The sequence below is a fragment of the Podarcis cretensis genome (assembly GCF_951804945.1).
Source record: "Podarcis cretensis genome assembly, chromosome: 1".
Taxonomy (NCBI): Eukaryota; Metazoa; Chordata; class Lepidosauria; order Squamata; family Lacertidae; genus Podarcis; species Podarcis cretensis.
Window position 1 is genome coordinate 134,773,726 of NC_137170.1, and position 12,837 is coordinate 134,786,562.

Genomic DNA, 12,837 nt, shown 5'->3' on the forward strand with positions numbered 1-12,837 from the left:
GGACATTGCAGTGACCTGCTTCCTGCCTGAGAATGCAGATTCATATAAAGCCTGCTGACCACAACCCCTTCCTTCTGATTCATACAAACAGTAGTGACAGCCTCAGCCTTTGACGTATAGCAAGGGACTATGAGACTCTGCACAAGAAGCTGAAGGGCTTTGGGGCAAAGGTGGTTTTTTCATTGCACCTTCCTGTTGAAGCTTGTGGCCCAGGAAGAGAGAGGAAAATACTAGCTGCATAGGTGGTGTCGTCAGGAAAGCTTTGGCTTTTTGGACCATGGTCCGTGCTTTCTTTAGGAAGGACTTTTGGGAAGATACATGTTGCACTTCACAGCGGTTGGCAAGAATGTCTTTGCTAAAAGTCTTGTGAAGCTGAAAGCAGGGGAGCACCTGGGACAAGGGATATTGTTATTGTTTAAATTTGTATACCACCCTCCATTTGAACATCTCAGGGCAGTTCACAACAGAAAAATACAAATTGAGAATACAAAGTACATAATAAAAAGCAAACCAATAACCCACAGCCGAACACCTGGTTGAAGAGAAACATTTTTGCCTGGCGCCTAAACTTATGTCAGGTGAGCTGTCAGGTGAGCCTCCCTGCTGCCAACCACTGGACCTTTCACAGAGGAGGCACACAAAGAAGGGCCTCAGATGATGATCACTGGGTTCCTATGGGTGGTTCCTAAGGGGAGAGGCGGTCCTTGAGGTCTTGTGGTCCAGATCTATTTAAGACTTTATAGGTCAAATATTGGTCAAATGTTGGACTAGATGATCCTTGAGGTCCTTTCCAACTTGACACTTCTATGATTTTATGATTCTATGGCTCATGAATGGAATATGAGAAAATAGCTCAGATGTTACTTGAGCAGCAGTTACTCTTGGTCTGAACCTTATATATGAGCTGCAGCTTCTCAGTGGCTGGCTCTCCTTTCAGAGAGATGCCTCTTCATTTATAGGATTCTAGCCTTCTCCAGCGGATAGAGCAGGGAAGACTTTGGTTGCACTAGGGCTTCTGCTATTAGAGTCATTTGAGTCAGAGGAGGTCAGTGCGATGTCTTCATGCCAGAAGGTTACTCTCTCCAGAGTAATGTCCACAGTGGTGAATGTTCAACTTCATGGAACTGCTAGCAGATCATTTGGGTATGGCTAAGGTCTTCTGGTTTTCTCCTTGCCCTCCTTCCTTTCAACGAAATAGCGGGTACTTAAACATTGAAGTTGTATAAATATAGCACCTATGTGTTATCATGGTTCAGAAGGGGCCACTTCTGTCACAATTTCTGATTTGGGTTCATAGCACAATAACCACATATTATTCATAAATAAGTCCCACTGAATTCAATAGAGATTGTTCCCTAATAAATAGGTACAGATTTGTAGCTTGATTTGATTAGTCTTAAAGGTGCCACACAGAACTGTTAACAAGGGTTCCCATAAATTGATCATTAAAGAACAGGAAGCAGAGAGTAGGAATAAATGGACAGTTCTCATCATGGATGGATATAAGAAGTGGGGTCCCTCCAAAGATCAATATGGGGACCACTCTTTAACTTGTTGGCTTCCTCCTGGTTTGTATCCCCAACTGGTTAAAATGTATAAGATAAGACGCTGCAGGCGGGGTGGGTATGGATGATGGGCATGTATACTGATAATGTTATTTTAAAAGAATGTACTCACTAGTATGTGAATGAAGGAGCCATATCAAAGTATTTAGTGCAATAACAAATGCTGTAAAACTTTATAGGATATGAACATATATATACTTGTGTGTGTATGTCTAACAGTGTGTTTCATATTATCTCTCTCTTCTTAATAGGGCATGCTGCTGAAGCGAAGTTGCAGATCTTTAAATAAAGAGTGGAAGAAGAAATATGTTACTCTCTCTGATAATGGCGTATTGACCTATCATCCAAGTTTACATGTAAGTGTGCATGCATTTCACAGTTATCAAATGATGTTTCAAAACCAGGAATCAGACCCACACAAATTACAGTGGTTAGTTAATTCAAGGTTAGTTAATTCAAGGTTAGTTAATTTTTGAAGGGAGTGGAAGGTTTTTGCCTGGCGCCTAAAGATACATAATGAAGGCACTAGGCAAACCTCACTGGGGCGAGCATTCCACAGACAGGGAGCCAGTACAGAAAAGGCCCATTCTCTGGAACACATATGGAGGAGGCACACAAAGAAGAGCCTCAGATGATGAACGCAGAGTCCGGGGGAGAGGCGGTCACTGAGGTATTGTGATCCTGAACTGTTTTCATAACCTTTCATTGCCTACAGACAGCCACCCAATCTTAAACAACTCCTCACCCACAATAATACAGCAAGCAGACTTAACATGGACACTGGTACCAGCGCCTGCAATAAACCCAGATGCCAACATTGCTGCCACATACACCCAGACAACACCATCACTGGACCCAACAACATCAAACATACCATCTCAGGCCTATTTAATTGCTCTTCTTCTAACATTGTGAAGGGAGTGGATAGAGGTTGAATGACAAGTATCCATTATTTTTTTAAAGGGAAACGCAGTTCTAATCAATGTGAAAATTAGGATTAAAAACATACTTTGATTACAGTTGAATATTAATGGGGGGGGGGGCATTTGATAAGATACGTAAGTGCCATTTCAGAGTTTGCTTTGATAAAGGGAATGGTTGATAAATGTAGCTTTCAGTAGTGTTATTGGAGAGCCATAATGCATAGTTTATTTTCTGTGCAATATTAAGCCTCCATTTAGGCTTTATTTATTTGCACAGATTTTGGTATTTTTATAGAAATCATTCTTTTTTCACACTAAATAACAATGTATTAAACTTTCTATGTCTGTTCCCAATGGAGTAGAAAGTTTGCTAGGAATATTTCAAAGGCAAACATAATTTCATTTTAAGAAGATCATCTCCCGGCACTTGGAAGTAACCCTGTATTTCTGAATTTAGACTGAAAGTATCACTGTGTGTTATCCAGTAGTACTGAACATATAAGAACAGTGTGCATAACGGTGTGGCTACATCCAGCAGTATTTTATAAATACGTGTTTTTGGCTAAGCTTATAACACAATTGTAGATTTCCTAAGGTCTTTCGTAGGAGGAGATGATCTCTTTCCCCCCCAGGTGTGCCTGTGGCCCCAGTGGAAACCAATCAAGGTGCGATTTATGTTCATTAAGTGCTTGTCAAAACTGAAAAATTTTCTAATCAACAGCAATCTAACTGAAGCCTCCTCAGTGGCTGGGAGTGTCGCCTCTGCAGTGTCGGCTACTTGCCTGTTACAACTCTAGGCTAGAAATCCACTGATGATTACATTAGGCTAAGCTTCGAAGTAAATGAACCATATCTTATTTAGGTGCAACTAGCTTCAGTGTAGTCCTGCCCTGCAGGGCACTTTATAGCATTTTATGGCTTTAAAATTAGTGTAGCTTCCCATTTGCTGCAGGGTGCTACATGTTATGCCTTTGAACCCCATAAGCAAAGGGAAGGGGGTCTTTGTTCCCCTCCCTTTATTTTTCCTCTGCATTTTAGCTATTTTATTTTGCATCTTTTCCAGACGGCATTTTGCAATAAAAATGTCTGACTTCCCTCTGTACACAAAAAAGTAGAGTCATCAGCATTTGCCAGTCAGTACATACAATACTCTCAAACAATACTTAGCAATCTAAATAGATTTGCAGGTTGTTAACCAGTTTTCAATGATCTTCTTCAGTTATAAAATAGCATTTTGAAATAAGATTTGTAATTTGCCGTAATTTGTTGTTTTCCTGTACAGTATGGTTTGTATGAATTAAATAAATTTTCAGTCTACTAAGACTGAATTAAATTTGTTATTGATAGGAAAACAAAAGCACAAAGGCATTTCACACAGTTAATTGGATAGAAGTATGACGAGCATATTAAAGACAAAGAATTTAACTTAACTCACTTAATTTCTGCAGAAATTAATATTGCTAATTATCAGAATGGTAAAAGATTGATGTGTTTTGCTTACTTTGATTGGAATAAGGAGGCACTGAACAATGGTGATAAATAAAATAAAGAATGATTAGGTTAGCGGACATTGGATAGGGTTGTTATAGTTAGTGTACTCTATTATGCCCACATAGATTATAAAGAATTGTTGTCATTGAGTCTTTTTAAAAAGAATGAGATTTTTCATCAAGTAAGCTAAATAAAAGTAGAGAAAATCATTGGCCCTGTGTGATTTCTAAACTCTCCAGCAGGGCACAGTATGAAACAGTGCAAGGTAAATAGATCCCATGCCAGATCTAGTTAGAAATCAGAAAACCTATTCTGCATGTCCCATAAGACCTTTTGAGCATAACAATTCATGCATATGGTCTATGGTTTCTGAACTGCTCAGTCAAGCCCTGATTCTGCAGTGTTCTTAGTAAAGTCTAAGTAAAGCTTTGCCGTTAATAATTTTGCATTTTATATCACCTCTGCACCACTAGAAATGTACTACTCATACAGGGAGATGATGTACTTTGCAGATCTTAGTTTAATATTATATTTGTAGAAAAGAGTGCATTCTAAAACCTTTAAGAACTTGTACTGCATGAATACCAGGGATATTTGATTTAAAAGAAAAAGAAACAGTAGAATCTGTCCCCATGTCACATTTATTAACTTCTACTGGTACTTTCCTCTGCCCCTCATATGTCATGTATTTCTCCCTTTCCTTTCACTTCTGATTCTGGTTAAACATGGATCATTGGGACCATAGGCCTTGATACAGAATCAGACCATTGACCCGTCCGGCCCAGTACTGCCTACAATGACTGGCAGAGCTCTCCAGGATTCCAGCCAGGAGGCTCCTCTTGCCCAACCTGGAGATTCCAAGAATTGAACCGGGAGCCTTCTACATGCAAGGCAGATACCGTATTTTTCGCCCTATAGGACACACTTTTCCCCCTCCAAAAATGAAGGGGAAATCTGTGTGCGTCCTATGGGGCGAATACAGGCTTTCGCTGAAGCTTGGAGAGTGAGAGGGGTCGGTGCGCACCAACCCCTCTCGCTCTCCAGGCTTCAGGAAGCTATCAGCAAGCCTGGGGAGCCCGCGGGAGTTCCCGCAGGGCTCCTTAGGCTGCGGATAACAGCCTGCCGCCCGGCACGTGGGCACCCTGAAGCAGAGTGCCCCTCGCGCCGGGCAGATATCCGCAGCCTGGGGAGCCCTGCAGGAGTTCCCGCAGGGCTCCCTAGGCTGCGGATAGCAGCCTGCTGCACGGAGCGTGTGGTGCGCTGAAGCAGAGCGCCCCGCGCTTCGGGCAGACATCGGGCAGCCCCACAAGCTCGGGGGACAGCGGGGAGGCGCAGCGCCACCATCCCGCTGTTCCCCGACCTGGTTTGGATTCCCCGACCTGGTTTTGGGGGGGAAATAAAGGGAAAAATTTTTTCCTTTATTTCCCCTCAAAAAACTAGGTGCGTCCTATGGGCCGGTGCGTCCTGTGGGACGAAAAATACGGTACTCTGCCACTGAGCTACAGTCTTTCTTTTGCCCATGAAACATAGCTGTCAAGTGTCCCTTATTTGAAGGGACAGTCCCTTATTCCAGCACCATGTCCCGCTGCTGTCCCTTATTGATGGATGTCCCTTAAATGTCCCTTAAATGATGTCCCTTAAAATTCAAAGGAAGCAGCTCCTCTCCCTCCCTCCCTTGCCAGCCAGGGAGGAAGGAGGCTCCAACTGTGTTGCTTGGCTGTGTTGCTCACCCAATAAGAAGTCTAAGAACGACTGGGGGGTGGAGCTTGCATGCCTTGTGTGTGGCTAGTTAATGCAAGCTGAGGGGTTTTTTGAATGCTGGACGCCATTTTGTTGCACATGCTGCTGCAAACTTTGCAGTGCAAAGCCAGGCCGGGGAGCCATCTTAAGTTGAGGCTGCATAGGCCTTGTGGTGCATGTGATTCAGATTCTATTCAGTTGAACTTCTGGTTACAAAGTTGGTTGGACAGTGTTCTTGAAGCTACCAGCATGAGTTTGACCAGACTGCAGGAGGACAGGAAGACTGGAGTGCCTGGAACAGGTGAGGCTGCAGGTCCCTTATTTTGGCTGCTGGTCCCTTATTTTCAAATCTGTAAGTTGACAGCTATGCCATGAAATTAACTCTGGCCAATGTCACCCTTCCTATATTTCGTGGCTTCACACAGCCCATAAATAATGCTTAACAAGAGAGTGTGTGGATAATCTGATAAAAGTGCATGGCAGCTGCCTTATTTACGGCTGTTTAGCGAGAAACAATATAATGTGTAGTAATGTGGGTGTTGGGTATTTTGCTTTTGATATGTCCAAAACTAAAGCAGAAGCTCTAGATGTCAAACATTTGGATTATTTTGAAATACCACGATTCTGAAGGCAGCTACCCTTTTCCTAATGGGGCAATCGGGGGAGGGGTTGAGATTCAGGAATTCCTACACCCCTAGTTCTAATCAAGCAGCCTTCTGAAACGATCTATTTGTTTTAATTTTTAATCTAATCTTAATTTAGCATCTGCATGCTTCTTTTCCAAAAGCAATGATAAAAATGGCTCACAACACTAACAATGCAGTAGAAAATAACATATGTATGATCTTATTTAGGTGCAACTGGCTTCAGTGTAGTCCATGGCTTTAAAATTAGTGTAGCTTCCCATTTGCTGCAGAGTGCTTCATGTTATGCCTTTGAATCCCATAAACAAAGGGAAGGGGGTCTTTTATATGGTTATGGTGTTATACTGATAGATTTGTCAGCTGGGGTCTCATTCACCCTGGAGGGAACACACACTCCCTTGCAAACAGCAGCACAACCAAGCCAGGATTGCAGACTTTGCAGCTCCAAATGTCTGTTAATGGCACGCAACTGATAAAGAGAGACAACACCTTCTTTTCTAATAAAGAGGAATCTTACTCCAGAATGGATCTGTTTCCGATTTCACCTAACATGACTCAGGAAGCCTACATGATGGACTCATAGAACCATATAATTGTAGAGTTTCACTAGGAAGAGGATAGTGCAACTCATCTATGTGAGTTTAGGACTTTTTATTTTAAGAGAAAAGGTGATTTAGAGGAGTCACTTTTTGCATGGTATGCAGAAAGCTTTACTTTCTATCTCAACGCTAGAACTTGTGGACATAAAACTGGACGTTGGAAGTTTTACTGCAGACCAAAAGAGTACTTCACACAGCCCATAAAGAGGTGTTGATGGCCACAGACTTTGATGCCTTCAAAATAAGATTCATGGAGGAAAGGATCTATTAATGGCTGCTCCACTCTCAGTTGCTGGGAAATACAAGTGGGCAGAGTCCTGCATTCAGGCATCCCATGGGCATCTGGTGAGAACAGGAAGCTGGGCTAGATGGGCCATTAGCCTGATCCAGGCTCCTCTTATTTTCTCATGAAGCTAATAAAGGGTCTCCAAGCCACAGTCCTCTTCAAAATGCCCCAATAGAAGTGGGATGGGATAATTTTAATTATTATAAAAAGAAAGTTCAGCAAAAATTGAAGATAGTTGTAATCTCTGACAGTAGTCCCTAACTTGGATTGTGCAGTTACTTTTTATTTTAAAATTGCAAAATATTTGCTAACTTCCTCTTAGTCATTTATAAGCAAAAGTCTATTTCAACACATGTGTCAGGGAGAATTCAGAGGAGGAAGTGACAGAAGAGGCGGAGCAGGGGCTCGGGGATGCTATGGTGCCCTTCAGCCGCCCAGAGACAGAGGAAGCGGAAGAGCGGGCGGATGTTGCAGAGCCCTTCACCACCCAGAGGCCCCGGAAGGGAGCTCAGACTCTGGAAGGGAGGGGGCTTTCAAATCAGCACAGACAAGGAGGGAAATGAAACATAAGGGTCAAAGATGTCTCATGCAATTTTCCCGCCTCCTTTGTTGGCGGGAGAATCGAAGGAAACCACTCCCCGAATCTGACTCAACGGATTCAGATGCATAATCCTGAACTGTAGCTGTTTCTTGCACATATGTAATAAAAAATGTAAATATCAAGCCGACTGTGCCGGGGTGTTAATGTGAAGGGGAGACACCACCTTGACAACATGTTGTACAGCCTTATGTGCAGTGAGCACTAATGTAGTCAAATTATCACATCAGCACTGCTCTGTTTGCACAAATGCCAAGGGTATCCTCAAAAAGAAAAGCAATGGCTATCAATATAGTGGGTGTATTGTAGGAATTTATTGATTGATTAATGTGTTTTGAGTTTAACTTCAACTACCACATTGCCCACAGCTGACTAAGATGAAGTTGCCAGTTAATGATAACTGTAGGCAATTACGTATGTTGTATTTTACTAGCACAAGAGATTGTGTGCAGATCTCAGTTTAACAGAAATGCTTGCATGTAGGTAGCAGAAGTAAAGTGTATTTTTGATGCACTATGCTGCTTTACAGCAATTGCTGTGCAGATATTCAGAACAGATTGGATGTGTTGTTGCATATTATTATTATTTCTGTAGGAATCCGTTTGGTGTACTGAAGTCCTAATGGAATATGCCACGACCTTCCCCACACAAACTGACTGCCCAAATCCCCTTGAAAACAGCTCCACAGAAGGTGGTACCCGTGTTAAGCTGTGCTTCTGTCAGCAAGCTGAGAGCTGTGGGTCTCTGACATGGCACTCAATTGCTAGCAGGTTTCTCTCATTGCACCTCATTTGCATCTGGGACATCAATTAGCATGTTTGTTGAGGCTAATTGAATGAAACTCAATCATAGCTCTTAATTGCTTGACTATGTGAAAAGAAATCACATTAATGCAGCTAATTAAGTGTATGGCAATAGATGCAACATAATTAGGAGTGGAATGTAAAAAACAAGCGATGGCAGAGGTGCAAGAGCCATGGGGTTCAGGGCATTCAGATGCTCAGTTACCTTGATATGAACACCTTTCGGGAGGATACCCTCCTGGCTCCGGTGCTTTTTGTATGCTGCTGAATTATGAACGTGGAAAACTTGAGAGGCAAAATGTAAATGGATTTGCAATTACTACTTTTTCAAGCTGTTGAGGGGCAGAAGATAGCACTTCTGGGGTGGGCCACTATGGAGTGGGCTCTGGGGACTTGTTAAGTGCTGTTTAAAAGTACTTGGCTTTGAATTACCCTCGTGTCTTGTTAAAGGTTCTTTCCCCCTCCTGTCCCCCCATCTTTTTTTTTTCTGCGATCAGCATTTTCTACAACTAACGTCTAGGGGAGTTTTCTTTGTAATATTTGCATATCAAAATCAGGCTTGCTATCTTCTCTTTAACACAGCATATTCCAGATGACAGGGTCATCTTCATCTTTTTCTAATGTGATCATACAATAAATCACTATTCTGAAGTGGCTATGCTTTTTTGTAACCTTTTATTTCTCCAGGGCAGCAAAATTTGCGATGGAAAAGTGTTGAGATCTTGCTGGAAGGAAACAGCACTTTGCCAGTTTCCTAGTCTGTGAAACAATTACTGTTATGTACTTTATATACAGTGAAAGGGACTGTTGCATTACACAGTGTTGAAACATTAAGGAATAGTTTAAGATGACATTTTGTACAGTGAAGTTAGCGTCATAGTTTCATTGAAAAACAGTATTGACATCTCCCCCTGAAACACTCCCCTCTGCCACCACCGCCTAAAATGTATTTGTGGCTTATATACTAGAAGCCATACTATATTGTACCTGGAAAAGGTGAGGGGTTCATAACATGAGACTGATAAAACGGACAGAGAACTACTGGAGCTAGCCCCACAAACAATTATTATGGGGGGCCCAGGCACCTACTGATTTTGTAGAATCTGCAGGAGGTAAAAACACTGGGTTTAAAACCGCTCCATCGAGCACAATGTCATGATATGTTGGGAGAGAATAATAAAGTTAGCTATCCCTGGTCTAAAAGTTTAGGATACATTTTGAAAACATTTTATTTCATTTACATGGAATATACAATCAAGGTTTAATTAAGATTTTAAATTATTTTCTTGTCTCAAGTTGAGCCATGGACACTTAACATGTATGTTATAGAAATATGAAAGTGGGGGCTAGTATTGACTTCAAAAGGTAATGTACGCTTTTTGCAGTGATACTGTATGCGATTTGTCAAGACTAGCTTCTGAACTGTCAATGTCTTTCATTCCTCTCCCTCAGTAATAACCTTTAAAAACAATCATACGACTACACTATTTACCCGGCTTTTTTTCATCCATTTTTCCTTTCTTTGCAGTTAGATTTTGGAATTAAGTAGTACTGTCAGTGAAAAGCATAAGATGCATAAGAGTGAATTCCCCTACTTTGTACCTCATTGGAGTGGCTTTGCCTCATACCATGCATCTAATTCTGGGCTAATTCTTTCATTGGTGCCTTTTATGCCTTTATGCCTGTTGAAAATTAGGTCTGTTAATTGTGTTCTGCATGACTCCTACATTGATGGAGCTTTTTCACATTCATCTGCATTTTATTGTCATATGTCACTTTAATTCGTCTTTAAAAAATACAAGTTTTTTAAAATAAATAAGGTCTGTATCATCAATCAAGGCTGTTATACCATGGGGTAGATAGTTTAAAATACTCATTTTAGGCAGGCATCTGAAAACTGTTCTGTAGAATAAGCTAATATAGTTTCCCACTCTCTGTCTATGCTTTTGCATGTCCATGTGCGTTATGTATAACAAAAATATTACTTGTTTGCAGTCTTTCATATATAGGCTCCAAAGAGCTGCTTTACATGTACCCATGGGTTTGAGCATTCCCAGTGGGAATTATATACTTTCCTGTTTAACAGCCTAGCGTCTCCTATGCTATGTATAGTCTGCTTTCAGAAGTTCTCTCAAGTTCAACAGTAGTTTTGCATCTAGAACAGTGCACTGCTGTTTTAATAAATCAACACCCAAAGCCCTGTTGGGCATATGGAACTAGTCATGTAAGGTCTTTGGATCCTACCATATCAAAATCACATCCATCCTCTCTCCCACATTAAAATACATACCTTCGTGTTCCTTTCATGCAGGATTATATGCAGAATGTTCATGGAAAAGAAATTGATCTTCTGAGAACCACAGTTAAAGTCCCAGGGAAGAGGCCACCTCGAGCTACATCAGCATGTGTACCCATCTCCACTCCGAAAACAAATGGCTTGTCTAAAGACATAAGCAGTTTACAGATCTCACCAAATTCAGGTAAGTTTTAAAGCAACATGACTACAGTCCATTGCTGTTCTATGATTTAAGTGTTGCTGGTTTTTTGTATGGAGGATCACTCTATTGTGTGACCCCAACTGCTATCTGAAGTTGTACATTCCAGGCATTGCTTCAGTGTACCTCCCAAGGTATTCTCACTGGTGTGCAGAATGCAGAACTGCTAAGGAGTTGGTAGTTAGCAACTTCTGTACCCCAGGCAACATTTCTGACCCTACAAGCAACTTTTTCAACCCCCAAGACCCATTTTGCTAGAGGAGGTGGAGTCTGTGGCAGGGAAAGAAACCTGTGCCCTCTCCACTTTTGAAATGATCAAGAGGGAACAAAATACTTCCCCATGGCTCTGCATTGGGATCTCTCTGCATGTTAGCATGTGTGTGTCTGCCTGCATGCGAGAGTAGGTGTTGTGTGTAGTGTAAGAGTGTGGGGTGGCCACATCCACCAGTGGCAGGCAACAGTGCTGTCTCGGGACAAAAAACATGTCAGCTATCTAAGTCTTGATTTTATGATGCAATGATCGGGGGACTGATAGAGCAAATAATCAGATAAAATTTCAGCTTGTGAGTGTTAAAGCACAGGTTACATAAGATGTGTGTTTCCCTCACATTTACCATAAGGTCAGTGGGTCTTTACTTCTATGACGTGTTTGGAACATCTGATACCTGTTTCAGTGTTTTGTGTTGGAAGCTGATATCTTAAGACTGCACCAGCCTACTTGCGTTGGCAGCAGCATGTACTTCTTTTATCCCCTGCCCAGTGTGTTGGGCTAAAGACTGTTTGAGACTGCCTAATGGTTTTCATGGAGGCCATGAAGTGTCAAGCCGGCCCAGCAACAAGGGTCCTCCAACACCATGCCAGAAACCAGCTTGGTTAGAGATGCTGGAAGGCATAAGGGTGGTTGATAGACCAGCAGCATCCCCAGTCTGCCTCTGGTCCAATACCAGGTGCAGATCTTCTAAATCCATTCCAAGATCAAGTGGTTTTCTGTTGAGGTGGCGCTTGTATGAACAATAGCACTTGCTGCCCTCAGCCCCTTGGTCTAGTCTGATGCTGAATCGAGAACCCAGATGGGCACAATTGAGTTAGGTCAGGGCCACCTAGCATTAAGGTTACCAGACGTCCCCATTTCCCGGGGACAGTCCCCAGATTTACAAATCAGTGCCCATACAAAATCCCTTGAAGTTGAAAAGTGTCCCCAGATTCATTGAAAAAAATCTGGTAACCTTAACCTAGCTCACCTATCCAAGTCGCAGTAAGGCAAGCCTTTCATCCACAGTCAAGTCATGGACAAGCATGATCTTGATACAGGCAAACCTGGTATTCAGTGACAGCACCTTCAAACTAGACAGCTCAAATGATAAGGTAGCAGTAACTTCCAGAAGAGTGGGAGTGCTGAAACAGGACAGTGACCAAACATATGGGTCTCCACCCCAGATAACAGTCAGCTCCTCCACTCCAACTATACCTGCTATCTTCCTACCCCCATCACATCCTAGCACCATCAAATGTCATACAATACAGCAGGAACATTAGGACCACAGATAATAAACAACCACTTGAAGTCTGAAGCTGCCACTTGAGTCACTTTCCACAAACCAACAATATTTTGAATCCCAAACAAATGTTTTATCTTGCTGTTTCTACTCATATAGTTCACTATGTGAGGGGGGGCGGGTGCGGGTGGATTCTT

General features: G+C 42.1%; 1 protein-coding gene across 4 annotated transcripts in view; it reads left to right on the forward strand.

The window, feature by feature from the left end:
• AGAP1 (ArfGAP with GTPase domain, ankyrin repeat and PH domain 1) overlaps positions 1-12,837 on the forward strand; it is a 334,103-nt gene that overhangs the window by 182,994 nt on the left and 138,272 nt on the right. For all 4 annotated transcript variants that reach the window (XM_079976700.1, XM_079976701.1, XM_079976698.1 and 1 more), the window contains exons 10-11: positions 1,817-1,921; positions 10,961-11,129. In XM_079976700.1, the coding sequence (XP_079832826.1) occupies positions 1,817-1,921; positions 10,961-11,129 (274 nt within the window). The remainder of the gene's footprint in view (positions 1-1,816; positions 1,922-10,960; positions 11,130-12,837) is intronic.